Raw genomic sequence first — 24,921 nt, forward strand, 5'->3', positions numbered from 1 at the left:
TCTGTCCCACTTCCCCAGCTTGCACCCCACCCACACTCTGGCCAAGGTAGGCACAGAAGGGGCTGCAGGGCTGTCAGTGCCACTGGGTCTCATGCAGGGTGGCTCTGCATGGGTCACTGGTGCACCATGGCTCCTTGGAGAAGCTCGGGCTGGCACCCAGGCTCGGCATTCGGGGAGGAGGCTCTGGCTGCAGTCGCCCCCATCCCGGAACCCTGGCCCACAGCAGCAGGTGTTCCTTCTGCATTCACGGCTGGGCAATCCAGGAGACCCAGGGTGGATGTGGGGTGGGGCTGTCACTCTACCAGGGCAAGGTTAAGCGAGGAGAGGGCCCTACTCAATGCTTGGCATCTTCTCCCTCAACGGAACTGCCCATTGCTCGTGCCGCTGGAGGGCACCGGCTAGGGCAGTTAGCGTGTGCACAGCCTGGCTCTGGAAATGCCGTGAACCTGGCACAGAGATGCCCAGAGGTCAGGGCACGGAGGCGTGATGAGGAGGGCAGCATGCAGCTGGGGTTTCTCTGCCTGCAGTGGCTTTTGACCTCCCTGCCTCTGCTGGGAGGCCACCACCTAAGTCAACGTGCAGAGGGAGCAGCCCACGGAGCCCCTGTGACATGAGATGAGATGTAAGGTGCCCAGCACCATATGGCCCCCTGAGCAGTGCTTTCCTTCCTTCCCCTCCCCCTGCCCACATGGGAGACACTGGGACAGCTTCTTCTCCACCCCTCTGGTGGCAGGCTGGGAGAGGACAGGACGTATGGGGACCCAGCGTGAGGTCACAAGTCAGACGCTGGGCTGAACCAAGCAGGAGAACCAAAGAAGGACCAAGCCTCTTCCACCCAAACCCACCTGCCACCCACCCCCAAAGTCCTGGTGATGTGGGCAGAGACAGGGACTGACAAGGGAGGCTGGGGGGAATGTGGGCCTGGGCTACCCAGAGGCTAGGGAGCCAGTGGGAGAACTGCAGAGCTCACTCCACAACCACCCCCGGAGGACCCAGTGGTTATGGCAGGCGTGAGGTTGCACACACACACACACACACACACGAGCAGAGAGACCTAGGACATACATACATGTGGCCACACACGTGCTCCCAGACATACTCTGACCCAGGGGATCCTGTCCCCAAGCTGACAGTCACTACGGAGGCAGAAGTAGTGCCCTGGTCTGCACCTGTCCCCCACTCCCACTGCCAAGTCCCTGCCCCCAAGAATAGCAAAAGCCAGAGCTGCCGTCTCACTGATGCTGACAGCCATCCCTCCCACCCCCACCCGCAGTGCCCAGGACCCTGCTCCCTGAGGGCTGCACCTGTGAGGCTGAAAGGCCACAAGGGCCCTCCACACCTTTCCAAGTTCAGCACAGCCAGGTTCTCATCCCTCTCCCTCTCCCACACCCACCCCAAGAAGAAACGAGGGGACAGAAGAGGAGGTCAGGCTGGGGAAGGGGTCCTTGTGGCAGAAAGCGTGCTGAGGAGCTCAGGAGCCCAGCAGCTGTGGTGAGCGTAAAGGGACCCAGAGCTGGCACCAAGGAGACCAGCCGGGTGGCCTTGGGCTCACCACCACCCGCCAAGGCCTCTGCTGTAAGACGAAACCTGTGACCTGCTTTGCCCACCGCAGAGGGACGGACTCCAGGATAAGCAGAGCCCGGATCGCAGAACACACGAGACTGCAGGGGAGTGGGGTGGGGACCACCCGGTGGCAGGTGAGGGTGGGCGTGTGGGTGGGTGTTTGGAGCTCTTTACAGGAAAGGGCCGGGAAGCATTCGGCCCACCCATTGTGATATGCTGGCTGGCCTAACTTGGCCTCCTCCAAACCCTCCTGGTCATTCTGGCAACCGAGAAGCTGGCTCCGGTGCCACCAGCCCTCCCCAGCCTTCCTCCAAACCAGGTGCCAGGTAGCAATGCCACTTCCCCTGGTGACGCGCCATCCCGTAGAGCCAGGTGCCCTGCTGAGGGCACCAGTGTGGCAACACAAGGGGGGGCCTCCTTCTGGCTGCAGGGCTGACCTCCAACAGCACCTCGGCCCAACACAGCCCTTCCGCTCCTGCATGTCCCACCAGTGGCACACGCAGGTCCCGGTCCAGGGGCGGAAGCCACCCTCCCCCAAAGCCAGCATTTGTGGGGGGTCTGCGGGTGACACAGCAGGAAGGGGCTCCAGGTGAGCGAGGGTGTGAGTGTGTGTGGAGGGAGGGGTTGGACAACACCAGGCCTGTGGGCTCATGAACGTGGACACAAAAACTTGGAGGCCTCTAGGACTCCCCAGAACTTAGTCCCACCTTTTCCTAGTGAACAGGAGGCATGGGCACTTGAGTCTGACGCTCTGGCGGGTCACACGCACAGGCTGGCTCCCTGCTGCCCTACCAGATGGCAGCCCACCACTGCGAGAGAGCGCGGCCAGGGCCAAGCTGCCACCCGGCAGAGGCCACAGGGCCAGAGCCTAGCTGCCAGCAAGCACTCAAGCGCAGTGCCCAAAAGCTGGGCCAGGAGGGAGCCTCCAGGTGGGAGCCCCTCAGAGCAAAGGGATAAGAGGAAGGTCATCCACCCTACCACGCAGTTACATTGTTCATACTACTTGGTCTAAAATCACAGTACACGTGGACATTCCTGTCCCTAGTATACATGTATACTATATTTGTACTAATATACATGTAACTAACATTACTATTCAGAGTTAAAGACCTAAACCCATACACCATGCTCCATGGGCCCTTGGGGGTTTCACTGTATTTACTGCCTACAGATTCTAATCACACCTCGCTGAAGCGGAGCACCACTGTTCCGGGTGGACACCACTGTCCCGAGGCCCCAGAGGCTCCTCTGCTCCAGGTTGAATGGTTCTGGCTGCAGGGAGGCCCCGCTTCTGTGCAACACAACAATGATGCACTGAACAGATTTCCACGGACCCCATGCTGAGCTGAGTCCTGTTATGGGTACCAAAGGCCCACAAGATGCGATCCCAACCCTCCGGAAGTTCAAGTCTACGTGAGAGAACACAGCTACACGAGCAACAGTTGGACAGCAACCTGGACTGAGGAACATGTGACCGAACATCAGGCAGCTGGCACCGGCTGGGGGTCGGCCTGGGGGCCTGTTGCAGTCTGACCCACTGAACTTGCTCCCTCGGAATGGAGCAGCTCCAGCCAAGGCCTGTCTGGCCCTGGAGCTGGCGTCACCTGGAGAAACAGGAGAGCCTTGAGGGAGGTGGGGGCTACAGTGCCCAAGGCTCTCTGAGGGCAGAGCTGTGAGCCTACTGGGTGATTCCTTGGGCTCTGGGGCTATACCATCCCAGCCCCCAGGAGCAGCCCTTCAGAGTTTGTCTCCAAGTACGTTTTACTCTGATGGCCACCCAAAGGGCCATGTCTGCTCCTGCGAGCCAGACCCACAGGCCTTCCAGAGTTAATTGTACGTCAGTGAGCTGGCAGGCCAGAGTGGGGCACAGAGGGTGACTTCTGGTGGCTGCAACACCCCACTCCCTCCCCTCCATGCATGCAGGTCTCCACCTAGGGCCTGGGGCAGCTTTCCGTCCATCAGTCCTCCCTGCTCCATACCGAACCCTCCTGTCCAGCACACACACTCCCCACAGCTCTGAAGATGACACCATGGGTACACAGCAACCTATCCAAAGGCCTAAGCCCCAGCGAGAGGAACCCCGGCAAGAGGACCCCTGGGCAGCTTAAGCAGCTGCCATACATCCTGCAGCCCTCGGGCCCCCAGCTCCCGGCCTTGCTGAGTCTGCGCCCTGCCTCACTGTCTGCACAGCCTGACTCCTCACCCTGTCCCCAGCTCTCTCACGGGGGCCCTCAGGGGCTCTGGAAGTACCACAGCATCACTGACAACTTTCTCCAGCTCTGAGACTGGAGTGATGGAGCTCTAGGAGCCTGGCTGCCAGCCCTGCCCGTGCTCCCCCACCAGCACATGTCCCAGGGCTCTGACATCAGGACGGCTGGGCAGCACTCACGGGGTGAGCACCCCCTCCACACCCACTGCCGTTCAGAGACTGGGTCTCCTGCTGTGCCAAGCAGCAGAGCATCCTCTGCCCGGTAACCACTGTGCTAGTCACTGCCCCCTTAGTCTGAGATACCACGTACCCCAGGCAGCCTCCTCAGGCCTCAGGACGAAGTCCTAGAAAACAGCCGGGGAAATCTTTCCCACCCTGCGCCTTGCGAAGGCAGCGTCCCTTCAGAGTGTGCAGTGTGTTAACAGTGGCAGGGAGTGGACGACTCAGAGTCCAGTTCCAACAGCTCTCTGTCCCTTCTAATCCAATGACAATGTAACAAAAGGGAGGGGGTGTTGACAGAGTGCCTGCTGTGTGGCCTTTCAACTGCCCCACAGCCTTACATCGCTTCAAAGGGCTCAGCAACGTGCACTGTGTCTGGCATACAGGAGGTGCCCAATAAATGTTTGCTGAATGGTGAACAAAGTACGAAGTATCAGTCTCATTGCCCCCAGAAAGGCTGAGAGGGTCCCTGAACCCTGGCTGGTGCAGGGTACTCCTCAGCTCCCACCAAGATCCCCCCCACCCCCCACCTCAAGCACAGCAGCAGAGCAGCAGCCCCCAAGCCGCAGCCCCTCTAACGGACACCGCCCGGACGCCTCCCTCAGAGGTGACATCAGCGCCTCCTGGCCGTTCGTCCCCCACCCCCATCCTTCTCAGAGACAAGCGCCCACACCGCGTCCTCCAGCCTGCCCGGGCAGCTCTCGTGCCACCCGCCACCGAAAGCCGCAGGGTCTGCTCTGGGAAAGGCACTACGCGGTGGAAAGTCAGCTCCGCACCCGCGCCCTCCCGGCCCTTTCCCGGCAGCAGCGCCACCCTCGCCCCCGCCACGGCGGACCTCGGCGGCCCTGCGGAGACGGGCATCGCAGGCTCCTCCCGCGTCCGACAGCAGCAGGAGGACGGGAGCCAGTGACAGGGAGAAGGGGCGCTGCAGGTGATGCAAGGAGGCTGAAGACCCCTGTGTCCTCGGCCCCTCTTGTGCCCCCGGTATCTCTAGGGGGGAGCTGACCCAGGAGCTCAGAGGTGCTGCTTCTTGACTCGCCCGGGACCGGACTGGGTGGGGGAGGCACGGGAGCGCAGTCCCTCCGGCTTCCGTCAGACCTGCCAGCTCAGCCCCCTCCTCCGAGGCCGATGGCGGGTCGCAAACTCCACCCCGCACAAACTGGGCATCGTCGCCACACTCACCCCATGGGCGGGGGACTGCCACGGTCGGCAAGGGGGACGGAATCTATGCCTGCGGGGCGAGAGAGCGCTGATGCCAAAGCGCACACCAGTCACCCCTCCCCAAACGGTGCAGCAGCCGGAGGGGGGAACATAGATATCCACCCCAAACCCGGACTCTGGACGCTCACCTGCCTGCAATCCCCAAAGACTGGAAACCCGCAGCTCGGACAGGCATCCAGCCGCTGGCACTGCGGAGGCCCCACGAGTCCCTAGCAAGACACCAAGCAGCTGCAGCCTCCCAGGCATGCGCCCCGCCTCCTCCCTGAGGCCCCGCCCCTCACGTGACCAGAGGCCGCTGCAGACTGCCAGGCCAGAGCCCCGCCCCCCTCGCAGAAGGCCTGGCCCCACCCCCAGAGGCGGGACCTCTCAACACCCACCTCCCCCAGCAGCACCCCGCCCCACACCTGACCCAAGAGCAGCTGGAAGGCTGTGCGCAGTCTCAGCTGGGCCAGGACCAGCGCTCCCAGGATACTCTCCCTTGGAAACCGGCCCCCTCCCAAATCTAGGCGCCTGCTCCCTCCATTGGCCCCCATCACACCCACTCTCTCTCGAGCCCATTTAGTACTTTTCCTTTGGTCACACCCATTTTCCAGTGGAGGAACTTGAAATCAAGACACATTTCCGTAGTGTGTGCTTAAGTGAACCGGGTCGCTTGTCTCCACACAGGCTCCACACAGGCGGAGCCAACACTGTTACTATGAGATGAGACGCCTCTGACACAGTCAACCCACAGCAAACCCCGCCCTCCACCGCCCCGCACGCGCGTGCGCACTGCACTGCGGGGACCAGAAGCCGCAGGTGCGTGCGTGGCGTGCACGTTTACAAAGCTGCAGTTCAGGTCAGTGGCACGTATAACCTGCCTTTTTCTTTTTCTCCAATATAGTCACCATTTCGCTTAATTTCCTGGAATCTTTGGTGGAAGGCAGAAAAACCTGAATAGCATTTATTAGAGGGGTGAGAAATGAAGTAAATCTGTTTTCTCAGACTCTCAGAGCAGAATCAAGGTTAAGGAAGTGACGATCACAAAACAGATTTTACAGAAAAGTAGTGCAGAAAGTCCCAACTCCTCCTGATGGCTTTGGGGGTCTCATCAAAAGGAAATCCCTGGGACACCTCACATCCTCTCATCAATGAAACATGGGTCGTCCGAGAAAAGGCAACGCACCCAACGCTCCTGATGAAGGGCGAAGCTGAAGGCACAACACGCTTTGCCAGGTGTTGGTGACATCACTCCGAGACAGCAGCTGGGGCAACACCTAGCGTTTTATATACCACTCGGGCGCTGGTTCAGAACACACTGATGATGTCAAATGCAGTTTTAGGGAGCACTTTGTTCTGTTTTTGTTAACAGTTCCCTTGTAAAGGGAACTCCTAAGTGGGGGGCAGCAACCCGCCAGAACTGCCCCCTTCTGCTCCAGGGAACTAGGGGTCTGTGCTGCTCTCCTCAGAGGCAACTTTTTTTGGAGGTTTTATTTATTTTTTAGAGGGGGAGGGAGGGAGGAGAGAGAGAGAAACGTCAACTGGTTGCCTCTTGCACATGCCCCAGCCCGTGACCGGGAATCAAACCAGTCCGCTCTTGCTGGGCGGGATCAGGGCAGAGGCTGGACTGCAGACAAGATTTGCAAGGTGCTTTCCACCTTCCAGTTTGGGTTACCATTTAAGTGCCCAACGCTGTTTCTCATGGACCCAGGCTCACTTTCTGCATGAACAGCTTCGGCCCTACCCTCGGTGTGGGGCTAGGACAGTGGTGAGCAGAGTTATCAGCAGATGCTCCCTAAAAACAGCCCTTAAGAAGCAGGGGCAGAGAGGACAATGACAAAAGAACACGCCGACTTCGCAGCACGGCAGCAGCTGCCCCCACAATAGGTTTGTGGTTAAAGAATGTGACCCTAATGCCCACCTTGTGGCCATACCCAGCTTGAAGGTTAATGGGGGGGGGGAGTGGTCGCGGAGAGGAGAAAGCACAGTTATCTCATCGGCAAAAGCAAAACAAGCAAAGCATCCCAGCCTCCACGCTCCCCTCTAAGCACACCAGCCCCAGCAAGTGTTCTGAGGACAGCGTCCCTGCAAGGACACTGAGGGCGGCGGGTCACGCAGGGCAGGATGGGGCAGGAAAGTCACAGAGCGCTTGCAGCTCAGGAGGCTGGTTTCATCGTGGGACATGTTTTTAATGACCTTCAGCATAATAAATGCCTTTCTAACAATTCAGTGAAAATACGACTATCTTTCCTGTATTAACTTTCTTGGTTTTGCATTTTACTTAAAAAGACTTATCTAACAGCCTCTCTCATCAATCTTACACACCCTCAGGCTGGTCAGCCATAAGGTACAGCACAATCCAATTCTTACCCAACTCTGACTTTTTAACTCTGTGCACTCTGCCTACTCCCCTCGCCAGCAACAACCGCAAGAGAAACGAGACTGACCGCCTAAGTGGGAGAGCAGGGCCTTGGGTGGGAGCCCTGCCCATGTGATGTCACTAAGTCTGTCCCCTCCACCACAGAATGACAGCAGTGTCACGCAACTCGCAGGACTGTGGGGACCAGCGCTGTTCTGTGAAGTTCCCAGAACAGGGCCAAGGGCACAGTCACTGTCATCACTGCTCTCAGCCTCATGCAAAAACAAACCTAAATACAAGACCGGCAAAAGAATACTGATGTAATAAACACCCAAAAATTGTTTTTCAAGAAAGGTACACGAGTCAGTCTTATCAGATTCTGAAAACCCTGTCACCTGCTTTATTTCTGGAGAAGGGGAAAGGGAGAAAATATTCGCTTGAATTTGAGGGGCAGCTAAACTGGAAGCAACTGCAGCAACCATCCTCTGCCTCTAGGTTCCCCCTGATCCACAGGGAACATCTGAACTTCCCTGCCTGGAGATTCAGCAGCCTGACTTCTCCCCAGAGCAAGACCATTGGGATGAGAGAACAAAGAACCAACTCAATAGCACCAAATGGGGTTTAACACAGAAAATGGGGCCCGGTTTCTCCTTTCACACAGAATTCTTACATTAAAATATGTTCAGAAGTCATGGTTTTTTCCTCTTATGTTCAGAGAACATGGGGTCCAACCCGTCCCCTTCCCCAACCGGAGCACATGCGTCACTAAGCATATGAACAATCTGGAGCCCCTTCCACCAGGACTCTCGATGGCAGCTGGGGCTGGCAGAGCCTGGCCTGCTGAGGGGCAGGGCGGGGCGGGGTGGGGCGCAGCGACTACGCTCTCAGGGAGAACGGGTACTGAGGGTGCCACCAGTCAAAGAGTCGGACGCTGTGCACGGGGTCCAAGACAACCTGCACACCCTGCTCGCTGCGCAGCTCTCGACCACCATGGACAGGAGAGTCTTGAAACACCAGTCTCACTCGATGATGCCGCATGTCCGTGCTCACGGTGACCGTAAACTAGAGGGAAAAGCACAGGCCATGAGATCCCACCCCCCAATGACACCACTGTCCCCTCACAATCCACTCTTAACGTGACACAGTCCGGACCAAATTCACACCGGCAAGGCCCCAGATAGCCTCTAAGTTATAATACCAATACCTTTGCAAAGACACAAAATCAAAGGTGATTTCATCAGTTCATGGCTTGATGTATTCAGCCTGCGCTACGGAACACCTCTCGAATGGCTGAATAAGTCAGGGCATCACACAGACTCCCGTGAAAGCCAATTTTAAACGCTGGGCCGGGGCTGTGAGGGGTGACTTGAAGGGGTTCTGATGAGATACTGGGGAGCAAGTCAGGCAAGATGCGTGAAGCACACGCCTGACCTCCCCGTGTTTTTGGCAGTGTACACCACAAAGCTCTAAATACGTTCATGTACGTGCAGGCCCGCAGAGAACTGTATGAGTCTGAAGTACAGGGAGCGTGAGTGCCGTGTAACCAGGTCTTTCACGTGGCACAACCGAGGAGGCGGGGGGACCACACGGCCCTTCCCAGACTTCCCTGGGAGAGGGCATGTGCATGGCACAAGAAGAGCAGTCCTGAAGGGTAATCTGCAGTTAGGTTACTGGAGTCTCCGTCACCTCTACTCAATGCACTCAGCATTATTTAAATTCTTTACATGAAGTTGTGTGTTATTTATTTTACCGTTAAAAAAAGAATAAAGCTCTTTTCAATGTGGAGGGGGATCCCTCGTGTTCTCTGAACATAAGCCTGAAATACAGAGATGATAAATTACATAAACTCCCCTGTTGCCGATCCAGTTAAAAAATTAAAAAACCTAAAAAATATGCCAGAGGCGTATTTGTTGTTTGCTAATCTAATTCTTAGCTAAGTCTTAAAGGTCAGAGCATCCCCCTGGGACAGGGGTGTCAAACTCATTTTCACCAGGGGCCACATCAGCCTCATGGTTGTTTTCAAAGGGCCAAAATAATTTTAGGACTGTATAAATATAACTACTCCATAACTTCTAAGGAGTTGAAATTACATTTGGCCCTTTGAAGGCAACTGACGTGGCCCTGGGGAAAATGAGTTTGACACCCCTGCCCTAGGAGAAGGTCACCCCATGTTTTAATATTGCATGTATTACACCAGCCAGGAAGCTCAGCCAGTTAGAGCTGTGTCCCGATGCGCCAAGGTTGCAGGTTCGACCCCCAAGTCACGGCACGTACAAGAATCAACCAATGACCCATCAATAAATCAATGCTTCTCTCTCTCTCTCAAAACACTTCCTAACAATATCTTCAAACACACACTGCATGCATGAACCACACGCACCCTCAAGCCCTGGCATGCAGGGTGTTTGCACGGCCCCCCGGCCCCACGGGACGGTGTTTCTCAGGCATCAGTGATCGCTGCACGGGAGACGCAGAAGCACCCCGTTTACTGCGGGGAGCAGAGGCAGCAGAGACAGCGCACTCTGACACACGGACGGCACCTCCACAAGTCTGTCTGTTCCTAACATGCAAGTCTGCTTTCAGACTTTTAAAAACCTTCATCACAGATTTCTTCTCCAAAGGTTAAATTTACAGATTTCTCTGAAACCTAGGCGCCGTTCAAGTCTGTGCCAGAGCTGCGTGGACACCCTGTCCCCACTTACCAGGGTGAATATCATGCCCATGACGATGGGAATGAAGATGAAATTGAGGGTGGTGACCTGCAGGAGGCAGCAGTCCTGGTCGGGGTTGGTGTGAACATCTTCATACTGAACAGGCGGCTGCAGCACCCCGATGCACTTGCTCTTTAATCTAGGAGACTAAGGGGAACAGAGAATTCAGCTCATGGCATCGAGGGCACGTTTAGAGCTTGAAGACTCCGCCAATGGAAATTTTATGGCTCAGAGGATGCCACAAGACCCACTTTTATGATTTTTCCTCTCTCTTTACATACATGCGGGTTCCCACACAGATCAAGGAAAGCCTGCCCTTTGAAAGAAGGGGGCCCCTCTGAATGAGCGGCGTGGCAGTGGGTACGACGCTGCATCCGCCTGGCAGGAGGTGGAAACATGCGGCTCTGTCGGAGGCTCTCCAACATCGGGAAGACGGCCAAATCCCCGCCACCGGTTTTCCTCTCCCCTCCCACTTCATGTACACGTGCACATAAGAACCCACATGCACTTTGGGGTGGGAAGTGCACAGCCATTTGAAAGTGACAGTGACACCCCACCCTCACTCAGCATGAAGAGACACGTATATCACCATAATGTTCTGATCACATCCAAGAACACTAACAAAAATGTCACGTCATGTAACATCCACAGCACATTCAAATTTAGTTGTCCCCAAAACATCTCGTACGGCTCTGCATTCACGGACACAGGCCACACTCAAGGGCCCCTCCCTGCACGTAGCTGGGACACCCAGCTGTCCTTCATACAGGACAGCTCCTTCATCGTTTCTCTTTGTGGCATCGCTACAAATTCTGATGTCATTTGACTATAATAAGGCAACTTTACACCAAGTTTAATTTACTAGGAACAAGATACTACCTGAAAAACAAAGGAGATACCACTGCATACCTGTTTTTTGAACTTGAAGTTGAATTCCCACATTGGCTCCTGTCTGTTCCCAACAATCTTCCTGCACCAGAAAAGTAAGCACTGTAAGAAAATAAAAATAAAATAAACCAAAAATAAATAAAAGACAGAAAAGGAAAAAAATCAAAATAAGGCAACAAGAAATAAGAAGCAGAAACCTTTCTGTTTGCCATCTCTGAAGCCAGCTGCAGCGCTGCGGTCCCACTCTGGCCCCGGTGGAGACCCCGCCCCCAATCTGACATTGGTGCCACACAGAGAGAGGGTCCCAGGGCTCTTCAGCGAGGAGAAGAGGGACCAAGGTAAGTCAACCTCTGAGGCTGTGAAGGCAGCCCCTCCTGTTCTCATCTTTAAAGACGAAACATGGCCTCTAGGGACTAGGGCATTCTCTGATTCAGCAGGCCACTCCTCTACATTGGAACATAAGCAGCCACCAGGCAAGATAGTGACAAAGGCAGGCAGATGGCCAGCCATAAAACACACAGGGGCAAGCCACTCAGGGCCCTCTGGGAGCAGACAGTGGTGTGGACGCTGCAGAACTGGGCTGAGCTCAGCACACCCCGCGGTGAAAGGCAGGCTACAGCTAAGGTTAAGCACAAGAAGTCAAGTACCTCCCAGGGGGCAAGGGGTGGGTCGTCCGCCGTGCCAGCTGTCCTGCCCTTCAGACGTGCCCTGCACGTCCTGATGTTCCATCAAAAATAATGGGCTTGGCTTTAAGGGGCAAACACTTCTGCTGCCATCACAACGGCTCCAGTCCCACACAAGCTATGCTACTGAAAAGAGAGAGAGGGAGAACCGTATACGAGAAGCTGGAGGGAGGACACGGGGCCACTCCTTTGGGCATGCTGGCACCTCCCAGAATGCCATGCAACTTGGCTATACAAGTCGTAAGGCCATGCATGGGACAGCTGCCACTGCAGGTCCCACATCCTTCTCAGATGATCTCGGACAACAGGCACAAAAGCAGCAGCCTGGTGGCCCAGGCTCATTCCCTGGACTAGACCTTAGCTATAATTCCACACTGACTTTTCAGAGTCCACTTTCAAAATTGCTGCACGGTGCTAAGTGTGAGAGGACACAGGTCCCTTAGGACTGGGCACTGGAGCCGCTACGATGTGTCAGCACGAGTGGGCTGGCGCTGTTCTGCTGCCGGCAACCGACCTCCACCTGGCAGGTCGGCTCTGGGATGGTGCCCCCTCGTCAGTCCGTCTGACGCTGCCACTGTCTCTGGGGCGGAGACTGTGAACATGACACGACACACTCCCCACTCGCGTGACAAGGAAAAGCAGCTGCTGGGTGAAATCCTACCCCTGCCCTGCACCCATCAGCTGGCGCGACACTACAATGAGCTCAGCCCACAGCCCTGACCACCTGCATTTGCAACCCTGGGAGGAACCTGGACAAACCCCCTGGAAACCAGCAGTACCCTCTGGCCAGCGGGCACCAGGTCAAACACTATCGCACTAGGGTTACACTAGGGGAGAAGAGTCTCTGTAACATCCAAAGCATAAAGACAAAACACAAAAGAAGAGAAAGTGCTATAGAACACCCGATTCTGTGTACGCAGAGAGTAATAAAAATTACCCACAGACTCCAAAGATACAAAATTTAGGGAGTATTAGTTCGGGTGGGGGCGGGGCGCGGGAATAAGACATCAACTTGCCCAAATCATCCTACCTGCTACGCTAGCCCAGCTGGGCAAAGGTGCGTTCGTTAAGGATTTCATTAGGGAGGAAAAAAGAAAGAAAACGGACCAAAGGTTAACAGACCTGTGTGCAGATCAGAATGCCAGTGACCTGAATGTGATGTGTGAACGAAAAGTACTAGGGAAGTTCCAAGGCACAAGACGCAGTCTGGACACAGAAGGGCTTAGAGCACTGGAGTCCCTGCCTGGGAGCACCTCCTGGTCTTTCAAACCACCTACTGCGGGGCCTGGCAGCAGTGGGCACACAGACATGCCAAGGGAGCAAGGTCTGCACCAGGACCTCGAAGAGGGACAACGAGAAAGGTGGTCCCAGATGGCAACGTCGTAACAGAGAGAGACCTAGCAAGCTGCTCACGGTGTATCTTCGCGTCGTGACGGAAAGCACTTCTCGAGAACTGCAGTTCAGACCTCCCACTCGAGCTGTTTTCCTAGCTCAGACCGTGCCAGCCATTGACCCGGTACAGTGCACAACGCACAGAAACAAGTGACAATAAAGAGGGTAAGGAACATGGCTAAGAGCACGAGGGCACCAGGCTGGCACAGCAGGGATGTCTTGGGAGAGTGGACGTTAGTCCCCTGGCAGCCTCGGGTCCGCGGCCCGAGCCCTCCCCACCACGGAAGCTGGAGGCAAGCCTCGACGACAGGCCCACCACACCGGGTCCCACCACGGACGCTCACTTACTTTGGAATTCTTTAAGGTGCTGGGCGTGCTCTCTGGAATGGCTGGGTTTTTGGAGACTCGAGCAGCAAAGGGCTCATACATGTGGTACAGAGACCGGATCACGCACGCCCGGAGGCAGCGCAGCTTCTCCATGGACTCTGGTCGCAGGCGCAGAGGCAGGGAGGCGTCCAGCGTGTAGTGCCTGAAACATGACACATTACTCCCACCACCGTGTGACCTGTCTCTGCTGCGCTGGGTCAGTCTCCCATGACTCCTCGTCTCTGCACACCGTCACCAACCCGTCATCAGCTCGTCCCCAGAGCTCACTCCCATGCGAATCACCAACTCCTCCACTTCTCAGCTACTTTTGCTTCTTTGCTAGGTGAAACGCAGTTCACATATACCTTACAATCCTATACTTCTCCATCCTTTTTAAAATCTGTGATCCTCAGTACTTCACTCTAAAGAAGGGCAAGTCTTCGCCTTGACAGACAACGCACTTCAGGCTGTGCCCTGGCGAAGGGCCACCAGGTTGTCCCGGCACACGTCTCAGCAAGGTCTCTGCTGCCGTCCTGCCACGTTACCACTGACGGTTTGCACCTTCGCTACACTTCCGCAGCCCTCTCCCCACCAGCACAGCCACGGCGTGACAACACGCAGGGCAGCATGAACACGAAAGCCTCACGGTACTTCGGGATGACTAGCAAACCTAAGAAACTAATCCAGTTGGAGAGGCCAAGAGACAGGCAGCTGCAGCTTTTGAAAACTGTAGCTGTGATAACCCCCTGAGGAACAGTCAAGGACAATTCTCCTGAAACCTGAAGCAAGACTTTTTGCTGCAAACGGACAATGGATCAGGGGAGCGGACAACCACAGGGAAGACAATCAGTTACCTGGATGAATTAATACTATCGGTTTAAGTTAGAGAAGGACTCAAGCAGTCTGAAGCCAGGCTCACACCTGGCACGGAGTAGAGAAAGCGCAAAGGTCTCCATCCTGGGAGCAGGTCCACACCACAAACAGCATGACATCAGCCACACAGACAACAGTGAGTCCCCTGTGGCCGCACCTTCGGTACAACCTGGTCCAGAAGGCAGCAGTGCAAGTGGCAGTCCAGGCACTCTTACAGATCAGGGAGAAGCTCACAACGTCCTCAGGACGGATGTAGGAGGCCAGCAGCAGCCAGATATCCATGGGGTACTCTTCTCCTCCCGCCCCGTCCAGGTCCTCTGCAACAGAAAAAGGAGCTGCGATGTCTGGCCTCTTACACACAGATCTGAAGATCCCCAATCACAGCAGTTCTCCCAGACTTCACAGCTGAGAGAAAGGTCTTAAATAGGCCCAAGGCAGCCTCTCAAACTCATCACTTCCTGCTTACTCAAACTGCTGGACACTTGTGCTTCCTGTTGCCCAAGTGAATGGGTCTTGGTTTTTAAAGCCTTGATTTAACAATTATTTATACTTATTAACAATTACTTATATTTTGAAGTTCACAAAGTACGCATACATCAAATCATTCCATTCTAGTAATTTTTCAACAGAAGTAGGGAAAATATCACCGTGCTCATTTCACTAAGAAAGCATACCCTCGCCACCCAGGCTTTCTGGCTCCAGAGACCAGCTTTGCCCTTGATCTTCCTCACTGTCTCACCCCCCCAAACATGTTCTTCAGTTCCGTCATTGAAAAAACAAAGCCAGTTTTAAGATGCTATGTATGAGGAAAACCTCAAAGTGCAAACTGAACTAAAAACCAGGTTACACCGTTCTCTTCATTACTCAATAGCCACCTGCAAACATGTTTCTTTTCTTCTAGTTCTTCCTGATTTCATTGCTAGTTTGACCTACGATCTTAGCCACATGCATTCAGTATTCAAAGACATTGTTTTAATGCATTCCACCTCCTCCATCAGACCTCATTAATGTTAATTCTCTTGACTCTGAGGTTCACTATACATCACAGGTCCAAGTAAAAACACCCTCCATACAGACACCTGAATCTGGGCTAATCCTATCTCTAACCTTTAACTCAGACCTCATCATATCACTGTGCAAAAACCAGCTCTCTTCCTTCTCTTTCTTGGTCAAAAGGCCCCTGCACCACCTGCTCAAAGCTGCCTCTGCTTTTCTGCTGCTTCCTGTGGTTCTGTGACGCAGGCAGGTTCTTGTGTCGGGCTCTTCACATCAGAGACCAGAGCCTCTGAAACAACATCCTCTTTCTGGGTCCTATCCTGTCTCGTAATCATTGAGGGCTCAGCCTACTATGTGTGGGCCCCGGCTTACCCCACATGAAATCTCTCTCCGAAAGAGAAGGTAAGTGACTGTCAGAATTCCCCCCACTGAGACGACCCATCAGAACTTTTACAAAGCAGAGGGCTTTTAAAGATTTTGTCTTTAGGGTCCAAATTCAGTAATTACTGAACACCTACATTTTAAACACAACTATTAAGAAATTTCACAAAGTAAGAAGTGAAATTAGCAAAGAAAAGCTTCGTAGTACATTCAACCCTGTCCCACGACTGAGATCCAAACCCAGATTCTCCACTCCTCCCCCCTCTGGAAAAAGTGACAGCTTCGAGCTGTCACCACACACGGGACTAGTCAACCAGCAGACAGCAAGCTCTGCACCTCTGTGCCTCTTGGATTTCTTTTTTCTGGAGACAGTCCTCTCCTGGGTGCGCTCCTCCAGGGCGTCCATCTCATCACTGCTGTCGGTGATGTCACAGGGCTCACCAGCCCCAGAAAGAGCTTCCACTGCAGGAACCTGAGAGGCTTCCAAGCCACAAAGAGATTTTACTAGAAGGAAATAAAAGAAGAGTGAGAAGGTAGAGTCCCATCAGGAAATGCAAAGGGCGTACGTAGGCAGGATATCAGCGCCCATCAGGGGGAAAAAATTAAAAATAAAAAAGGAACCAAAAAGCAGCATGAGAGTCTGCTGAAGAAAGCTGAGGCTCTAAGAAGAGAGAAAACTGAGCATTTTAAATACAAAAAATTGGAAAGTCATGGGCAAACTGACTCCTGAAAAGTGCCAACCTCAGGGAAGAAAAAGGGAACGCATTACTCCCCCCACTATAAACGCCGCAAAAGGGGAGTGCTGCTGTCATTTGCATAAATTCTGAGGACCAGCGTTTGAGAGGCACTGAATCCAATTTCACCATGCTTCGGGGTTGGAGATCATGGGTGTCCTAAAAACACAAGCCCCAGGGACACGTGAGTAAAAAGCTTGAAAGTAAGAGAAGTATGGGAGAAGAAGAATACTTCAAGGCTCTTACACGAAGCAAAGGGCAGAGCAAGGGGAGAACACGCGTGAACTGCAGGGAAAGACTAAAAGCCAAGGAGCAGGTAGTGGGCACTACAGCGCACGCAAAGGCAGGCGTTTCTGCTGCACAAAATGCTGGCGCTCCAGGCTACCCCGCACCTTCCCCGGAACCCACGGTGTGCCCGCAGAGGGGGCGGACACGTTCACGGACGGTACCCGAAAGACTGCAGGAACAACAGGGACGGGGCCCCAGGCTCAGCCTCCGCGGCCGCGTCCAGGCTCGTCGGAAGCCTACCTTCCTGCTGAATGGCGTTGGCGACGGCCTTCTTGACCCGCCCAGACCTCACGACTGCAGGGTCCGAGTTGGCATAGTCCGCCACGGTCACTAAAACGAGCGGCATCCCTCAGAGAGGCGGCCTTCTCCCCGAGGCGCCCCGCCAGCCCCCAGCGCCCCCAGGCCCGACCGCCACCCCAGCTTCCCAGCGCCCCAGCCGCGCGCCTACCTCGTCCAGAGCAGGCGTCGTGGGCCCGGAACTTGAGTCGCTTCCCTCGCTTGGGCATGGCGGCCGTGTCGGGGCGAGGCCGGCCTAGCGGGCCGGGACCCCGAGCCATGTCTCGGGCACCAGGGCCGGCTCCCGGAGCTGCGGGTCGACTCCGTCCGGCTCCGTGGCCATCCCGCCCCGCAGCCCGCACCTCTCGCGATGACTTAGGCCGAATCCCGCGTCGTGTTGGCGACTACGTTCCTCTTCGGCCGCCAGTCACCGCCAGGCACAGGGATACGTCATCATCGAGCGTCCAGTGCCCGCCTGCGCCTGGGTCGCGCGAGGGTAGATGGTGTTGAGGCGTCCTCGCAGGTCGTTTTACCCTGCTGTGTCTGACCCGGGACCCACGCCGCGTGGGTCAGAGCTGAGTGTCCGCAGGGTCCTGTCCTCACAGCCCTGCTCAGCTCCTGTGGCTTCGTTCACAGAGTCCATCTGTCTCATTTGGTTTTCCTTAATAGCTAAATGTGTATCTCATCCAGAGCAGTCCAAGAATGCGGGGAGGGAGGTGGAGGTTGGAAAGGCAGACTTATGACAAGATGAAGAGGAGGAAGAGTTTGAGGGAAAAGTGTGTCTGGGATAAGTGGGAATTGGAAGTTGTCCAAGGAAACTGATAACGGTAAGTTTGCAGAGATAAGACTTACCTGTTCTCAGATTGCCACACTTGGTAGCTCTGTTGTCATTAACCCAGTGTTTTACACTGAACAGGTGTCGTATTTATACTTGGGGAAATACCAACAAAACTTTTTTATTTGGGGGAAAATGTGGCCCAGTCACAGCCCACACTGTGGGATCTAGGTCAGAAACCGAGGCAGCTGCCACCAGGACCTCCTCGCCACTTCCTGGGGACCCTCAGCAAGGAGACGGTGCCTGGTGTGAGGTGGGCGTGGTGGGGAGAACAATGGTCGTCAGGGAGGTGTCCTCTGAGCCAGGGCCAGCTTCCTCTTGCCTCAGAGGGTGCATATTCTGGCCCCATCCCAGCAATCCCCCTCCCCCCGATTTTCTTCTTGACTTTGGGGAAAGTCCTGAACACTCAGAATGTGGAGCTCAGTTCCTGTGTGCAGAGAAAAGAACAATTTCAGATGGAACTACAGCTCCAGTCAAAGTGAGGACTTTCAGCGTCATGGTGAAAACTTTTATATATTTATAAATATATTTCATTTCCTTGCTGCCTCCTCAGCAGCCCTGGGGGGATGGAATGTCATGTCAAAAAGGGAGATGGTTCTCCTGTATCTGACTTGATCCCATTCATAGATCTTTAATAAGTGCCTGTGTTAGGTTCTCCGGAGAACCAATAGGATATATAGGAAACAGACTTATTGTGAAGGATTGGTGCACAAAATTATGGAGGATGAGAGGTCCCATGGTTTTGTGTCTATGAGCTGGAGGCCCAGCAAAGCTGCTAGTGTGGTTTCCAGTACAAACTGGAAGACCTGAGAACCAGGGGAGCCAATGTCTGACAGCAGAAGAAAACGGGTGTCGCAGCTCAAGCAAAGGGCAGCCAGCACACCCATCGTGGGAATTTCAGGAGGAAAGGAGAGAGAGAAAGAGGCAGAGAGAATATTTGAAGAAATAATGGCTGAAATCTTCCCAAATTTGATTAACATAAACTTCCAAGAAACTCCATGAACTCCAAGTAAAATGAACTCAAAAAGACCCACACTATGACACGTTATCATCAGACTTTCAAAAGACTTATCTTGAAAGCAGGGAGAGGAGTCCTCACATAGAAGAAATCCTCAGCAAGATCGTCAACAGAAAAGGAGTTGAAAACATGTGCATGCCAGACCTGCCCACACGTATTTATAGTAGCTTCATTCATAATTGCCAAAACTGGGAAGATACCAAGATGTCCATCACCAGAATAGATAAATGAACTGTGGTACGTTCATATAACAGAATATTATTCAGCACTAAAAAGAAATAACCTATCGAGCCACAAGAAGACACGGTGGTACCTTACGTGCACATTACTAAGTAAAAGAAGCCAATGTGAAAAAGCTGTATACTGTGCGACTCCACCTACATGACTTTGTGGAAAAGACAAAACTATGGAGATGGGGAACAGATCGGGGGTTGGGGTGGGAGAAATGAACAGGCAGAGCTCACAGGATATTTAAGACAGTGAAAATGCACGTATTATAATGACGGATACAAGTTGTGTCCAAACCCGTGGAACGTAAGACATCGAGCGTGAACCCTAGCCCTGACTGGTGAGACACAGTTGATTAGGTGTTGTCCTGCAAAGCAGAAAGTTGCCGGTCAGATCCCTGGTTGGGGCACATGCCTCGTTTGCAGGTTCAGTCCCTGGTCAGGGTGTGTACAGGAAGCAACCGATCAGTGTTTCTCTCACCTCGATGTTTTTTTGCCTTCTCTTCCTCCTCCCCTTCCCCTCTTTCTAATAATAAGTAAAGTCTTTTTAAAAAGCTATCCAGTGAAAACTCTTCTCAACAGCATGGAAGTGCAGCTATCTGAGTGCGCACCCTGGGGCCGCAGACTGAGCAGCGGCTGCCCGCGTTCCCGGCCGGCACCATGAAAGAGTCCGTGTGGGTGCTTGTCGTCACGGCAGCAGCAGCGCTATCAGTCATCATCTTTGTCACAGAAAACCCCTTCGACCCTTCAAGTTTCCTCTCCGTGGTGAGTACCAGAGACTAGGGATGGGCAAAGTTGGAATCCCTGGACTGAAAAAAAGGAGGCATCGGCTAAGTGTCCATTTGTGTGAAGTTGTCACTAACAGCCCTGGCTGGGCAGCTCAGTTAGAGCATCTTTCCAGTACACCAAGGTTGTGAATTTGACCCCGGTCAGGGCACATACAAGAAGCAACCAATCAATGCATCAATGAATGGAACTACAAATCTCTCTCCCCTCCCCATCCCGGCTTCCTCTCCCTCCCTCCATTACTCTCTCTCCCTAAAAAAATCAGGAAGTTAAAAAAATTGTCACTAACATTGTAGACAGTCAAAGAAGAAAGATAATAAAGCCTGAGGACCCAATGTATTTTTCTTCCTTGGGGCAATAAGGGATGTGGCACTCTGGAAGAGAGAATTCAGGGCTGTGAAGAAATGACACATTTCCTGTGGTTTTAAAGTTACCCATTTTATCCCCATTTTACGCCATAGGGTCCTGAACCTCAGCAAAGTTAAAGTCATTTCTCCAAGCCAAGAAAAATTGTAGGGGGTTGAGAAAATTCCACCAGAACTCAGAAAAGGCAAAGAAAGAAATGGAGAGCAGTGAATGAATTTGGAGGGCGAAGTGCCACCAGTGGGAAGGGTTGAGAAGAACCCGTTGCCTCCTCTCTCACATTTGCCCCCCATGGGATTAAGTGACTCATCAGAGTAGGCAGAGATGACTGGTGGGGTGGGGAATGGCCAGGGCTGATAGCACCTCATTCCAAACGTGTAACCCCAGAGAGCTAGAGAAGCCCCTCTCCCTTCACCCCCGACCCGTAACCTACATGAGAACCCCCAGGGGAGAACTTTTCCAGAAGGTGAGGAAGAAACTGAATTGCCCCCTGAGCAACCTGCCCTGGATCCCGGAGATGTTTTATTATGTGGTGCAAAGGGGAACCCACCCAGCCCTTATTCCCAAGGGGCATGGTTCTGAGCTGAAACCTACTCTTTTTCTCAGGAGGAAAAGAAGCTGGTAGCTTGGCAGAGAGCCCGGATGCAGCTGGACCCTGGTAGAACACACCACCTGGAAGCCTTCAAAGACATGCAGAAAAACTCAGAACCACTCAAAAATGTGAACTCCCGAATCTTGATTGGAGCCCCTCCTGGGGAAAAAAGTGAGTGTGCACAAGGGTCTAGCCCGTGAAGGGCCACATCGGGCAGGCAGAGAGCAGGGACTGTGAGAGCAGCTGACACACACGCCTGCCAAAGCTCCACGGTGGTTTCCAGGGTCCCAGACTCCTCTGGTTTTCCTCCCACCGCACAGGCAGATCCCCAGTTTTGCTAGTTTTATCTTCGCTCTCCAACACCTAAGTGCCAATGCACCCCACAGCTCTGTTCTTGTCTGGACTGCCTGGTGACCTCACCCATTGTCACAGCTTTCAGAGCCTTCTGTCCACTGACTAGCCTCAGAACCACACTCCAGCATAATCTGTCTGTGGTCCTCACCCGCCACCCCCCCCACGCAGCATCCTCTTCCGGGTGGGGACTGTGCTGGCATCTGTTGCTGAGATCTGTGTGTAGATGATCTGTGGCCTTTAATCTGCAGCTCAGTTAAGACACTGGTTCTCCCTGCTCAGCAAGCTTCCCATTGGCACTGCGCACCTTCCCAAGGTCCAACTCGGACACCCGTTTGATCCCCATAAGTTGCAATGGTATTTGATAAGGAAAAATAAACCTTAAGACAGAATAAACTTTTCTGGTTGAAATAGTTTAAGAATTCAAAACGACAGGACTAAGCTATTGTGTTAATAAAATACAGTTAAGTTGAAGGTGGAGTAAATGTGTTGACCTTAACAATACGAGAACTCTGTCCTGGCCAGGCAGCTCAGGTGGTCAGAGTGTCGTCCCAATGCAGCAGGGCTGTGGGTTCGATCCCTGGTCAGGGCACATACAGGAATCAACCAGCAAGGCATAGATAAGTGGAATACATCAATGTCTCTCTTTCTCAAACCAATAAAACCAGTAATAATAGAAGGGCTATGAATAAGGAAAAACTAGTTTTCTTTAAGTTCAAACGCACCTTTTAAAATGAGTACTAATCCCACCTTGCAGGACCCTCGTGGCTACAATGCTGCACAGGGCAAAGCTAGCTACATGCGCTTTTCATTCAGTGCATTGTGAAGTGTCTGCATAAACTCAGGACGTGTTTTACTTTTAAAAAATGTCTTAGCTCTGTCTGCTGGCCTAGAAATGACCCACCAGTGAAGAGCACTTGTTAAATAGATACTGTTTTCCATTAAAAAGAACCAAGTTCCTTGGGAAAAAGGCGGCCTCCAAATCCAAGGCAGGGGATGTCATAGTAGAGGGAGGAAGCTTTCAAAAATCACTTGTTATTTCAAAAACGCTGAGGATCTACCTTCAAAAGGCGATACAGAACAGTTTGAGCATCAATAGGATGATCTCTCAGTGGTTTGAACTTGAAACCCATGAGTTTATACAGGTACCTCTGTGCATCCTAACACCACCTTCAGGGGGCCAGCGCTGGGCTTCATCCTCGAGGCAGATGCCACACCTGATGTGTCCCCACCTTCCCCACTGCTGCCTCGAGCTCATGCCTCCATTCTGAGGTTCCCTTCAGCCCCAGGACTCACCCCATGGGCTCTGCCAGAAAGACCTTCCACTTCACTTAGATGGCAACCCAGAGCACATCCACCTGCAGTGGGTGTGGCCACAGCCAGCCCCCTGGTGGTCAATGGTCCGCTGGTTCAGGAAGTGGTCCTTTGACTGACTATCCAGGCAACCATCCAGGACTCGTTCCTCTCTTTTGGTGGCTCGCACTTAGAATCCCTCTGAGGCTTTTGGTAAGGAGATGCACCTCTGCGTTTGTGGTCTGTGTCTGCTGAACTATGAATTCTTCTACTTAGACTTCTCCCGTGCACTTTCACTGTCTTCCAGGAATTCTGCAAATATTTTGGTTCTCTAATGGCATCCTTTCTGGTTTTTCAGTGGGATTTTGGGAGGGAAGAGACATAAATGCAAATTTTTTTGCTCATCATCTTTATTTCTCCCACAATAGTTTCTGAATGGTAGCGATTTTTATAAAACAACTTGTGACCAGATACTAACTCCTAACATAGTCCATACTTAGGCCTGGGGGAGAGAAAATGTAAAGTAACCACAGGAACTCATGAAGTTGGCATATGGAAAGATCTGAGAGTATCACAGCCTCACCCATAGCAACTATTCTTCTCACTTCCATAAGTGGACAAACACCCTCTTTTCTCCCACCCCTAGAATTGCTGACCATAGGCATCTCTGCAGTGCCCCCTCCCCAGGGGGGCAACCTCATGGGCACCCTGCGGTCCCTCTTCTCTGCCTCCTCCTCGTCCGAGCGGAAACACTTCACTGTGCTGCTCCACACGGCAGGCCCTGACCCCAAGAGCTCCAGGTGGCTTGCTCAGACGACCCACAACCTCTCAGCCCTGTTTAAATGCCACATCCAGGCCGGAGAGCTTGTAGTGATCACCACGCCACTGGCAAGCAGCCTGCCCTTGAAGGACCTGAAGAAAACCGTTGAAGACCCTCCTGCCCACGTGGCCTTCCGCTCCAGGCAGAACAGGGGCTACGCCTTCCTCATGAACTTTGCCACCCGGCACTCTGACTATTTCCTGGTGGTGGAAGATGATGTGAACTGCGCCCCCGGATTTGTGACCCAGATAGCCAGCACAGTGTCTGCCTGGGCACACCGGCCGTGGGCGACTCTCGAGTTCTCCCAGCTGGGCCTCACCGGGAAGCTCTTCCACACCGGAGACCTGCCCCGCGTCGCCCACTTCCTTCTGCTCTTCCACCAGGAAATGCCCTGTGCCGGGCTCCTCTCCCAGTTTCAGGACCTCGTGCAGAGCACACCGGTGCAGTTCCTGCCCGCCCTCTTCCAGCACGCGGGCCGCTCCTCCTCCTTTGAGGAGGAGGATGTCGGCTCTCCCAGCAACCCGGCTGCCTCCATCCACACCAGCCTGGAGGCTGCCAACAACTCTGTTCCCTCAAGCGCCTACAGCCTGGATGAGAACTTCTTTTATGCCAAGTCAGCAGAGGCTGGCAGCCACCTGACTGTGGTTCTGGACACACCTGCCCAAGTGTCCCGAGTTCAAGTGCAGACTGGCTCCAACCTGAGAGATGAGAATCAGCTGAAAGAGGGACATGTGGAACTGGGCTATGACTCTACCAACAGGGTCAGCGACTGTGACGACTACGTCCTGCTGGGGCTTCTGGTGGGCGGTGGCCTGGACAAGCGGGTGCTGTCGCACAGGGCTGGGAGGAAGGTGAAGTGCGTGCGTGTGCTCGTGACAGCCCGCACGCCCTCCGCAGTAGTGCTCAGGCACATCCGCCTGTGGGCCGAGTGAAGTTTGCGTCTCAGGTGGAGAGGCCACTGGGAGTTCTGGGAGGGACCAGGTTGGAGGTTAGAGTCTGCAGAGCTTAAAACCCAAAACATTACAATGTCGAAATCCATGGGGTGCCTTTCACTGTTGGGCCCTTTCGGGACTGCTGGTCCAGAAGACACAGCACGTTGAAAGGAGAGAGGTGACAGGCTCTTGGTCCCAGAGGCACTGGTGGATGAGGTGGGCTCATTAAACCCTTCCCGATTTCCTCTGCCGAAGGCCCACCATTCACAATTCTTGCTTGGGGCAGGAACAGTGGGTGGGATTGACGGGTGCTCATATCCCGAGACTCTAGCCGGACATGAGAGATGGGGAGGCCAGTTTCTCCACCAGCACCAAAAGGACTCACTGAAGGCAGAACGTCTGGTGTGGCAGCAGGGAAACAGGCCTGTGTCTCCTGGGGTCTCCTCGTCATTGAAGGCAGCCGTTTGATGACACTCACTGATCCCTTCATGTTGGACAGAGTCCTGTTGTCCGTGACCACCCAGCACGCCAGGTGCTCCTTTCTAAATAGCCTCGGAATCACTGAA

General features: G+C 53.8%; 3 protein-coding genes across 9 annotated transcripts in view; 1 reads left to right on the top strand and 2 right to left on the bottom strand.

Annotated features, from left to right (window-relative positions):
- Nucleotides 1–5,471, bottom strand: part of PPFIA4 (PTPRF interacting protein alpha 4) — a 28,391-nt gene extending 22,920 nt beyond the window's left edge. For all 4 annotated transcript variants that reach the window (XM_071219562.1, XM_071219561.1, XM_071219560.1 and 1 more), the window contains exon 1: nucleotides 5,341–5,471. The gene's annotated coding sequence lies outside the window, so the exon portion shown is untranslated. The remainder of the gene's footprint in view (nucleotides 1–5,340) is intronic.
- Nucleotides 5,472–7,919: 2,448 nt separating this feature from the next.
- TMEM183A (transmembrane protein 183A) lies at nucleotides 7,920–17,553 on the bottom strand. 2 transcript variants are annotated; one of them, XM_053912494.2, is made up of 8 exons: nucleotides 17,311–17,551; nucleotides 17,103–17,192; nucleotides 16,177–16,344; nucleotides 14,621–14,780; nucleotides 13,573–13,753; nucleotides 11,171–11,251; nucleotides 10,253–10,408; nucleotides 7,920–8,612 (listed from the first exon to the last, which is right to left on the bottom strand). In XM_053912494.2, the coding sequence occupies exons 1-8, from the start codon at nucleotides 17,417–17,419 to the stop codon at nucleotides 8,427–8,429; spliced, it is 1,131 nt and encodes a 376-aa protein (XP_053768469.1). In that variant the 5' UTR covers nucleotides 17,420–17,551; the 3' UTR covers nucleotides 7,920–8,426. The 2 variants fall into 2 exon arrangements, with proteins under 2 accessions (XP_053768469.1, XP_053768470.1); XM_053912495.2 differs by lacking the exon at nucleotides 17,103–17,192 and having other exon boundaries at nucleotides 17,311–17,553.
- Nucleotides 17,554–17,622: 69 nt separating this feature from the next.
- Nucleotides 17,623–24,907, top strand: LOC112318900 (alpha-1,6-mannosyl-glycoprotein 4-beta-N-acetylglucosaminyltransferase). 3 transcript variants are annotated; one of them, XM_045184499.3, is made up of 4 exons: nucleotides 17,623–17,965; nucleotides 19,756–19,983; nucleotides 20,974–21,130; nucleotides 23,250–24,907. In XM_045184499.3, exons 2-4 carry the CDS (start codon nucleotides 19,879–19,881, stop codon nucleotides 24,353–24,355), a joined length of 1,368 nt encoding a protein of 455 aa, XP_045040434.2. In that variant the 5' UTR covers nucleotides 17,623–17,965; nucleotides 19,756–19,878; the 3' UTR covers nucleotides 24,356–24,907. The 3 variants fall into 3 exon arrangements, with proteins under 3 accessions (XP_045040434.2, XP_045040435.2, XP_024431901.2); XM_045184500.3 differs by having other exon boundaries at nucleotides 19,761–19,983; XM_024576133.4 differs by having other exon boundaries at nucleotides 19,801–19,983.
- The last annotated feature ends 14 nt before the right edge of the window (nucleotides 24,908–24,921 follow it).

The sequence above is a fragment of the Desmodus rotundus genome, chromosome 10 (genome assembly GCF_022682495.2).
Source record: "Desmodus rotundus isolate HL8 chromosome 10, HLdesRot8A.1, whole genome shotgun sequence".
NCBI lineage: Eukaryota > Metazoa > Chordata > Mammalia > Chiroptera > Phyllostomidae > Desmodus > Desmodus rotundus.

Bases quoted from the DNA above. Each gene is read 5' to 3' on its own strand.
- LOC112318900 (XM_045184499.3), top strand. From the start codon at position 19,879: ATGAAAGAGTCCGTGTGGGTGCTTGTCGTCACGGCAGCAGCAGCGCTA. The intron at 19,984-20,973 runs GTGAGTACCAGA...TCTTTTTCTCAG, and splicing joins CTTCAAGTTTCCTCTCCGTG to GAGGAAAAGAAGCTGGTAGC. The intron at 21,131-23,249 runs GTGAGTGTGCAC...TCCCACCCCTAG, and splicing joins AGCCCCTCCTGGGGAAAAAA to AATTGCTGACCATAGGCATC.
- TMEM183A (XM_053912494.2), bottom strand. From the start codon at position 17,419: ATGGCTCGGGGTCCCGGCCCGCTAGGCCGGCCTCGCCCCGACACGGCC. The intron at 11,252-13,572 runs GTAAGTGAGCGT...ATTTTCTTACAG, and splicing joins GCACCTTAAAGAATTCCAAA to TGCTTACTTTTCTGGTGCAG. The intron at 10,409-11,170 runs GTATGCAGTGGT...TGTTCCCCTTAG, and splicing joins ACTTCAAGTTCAAAAAACAG to TCTCCTAGATTAAAGAGCAA.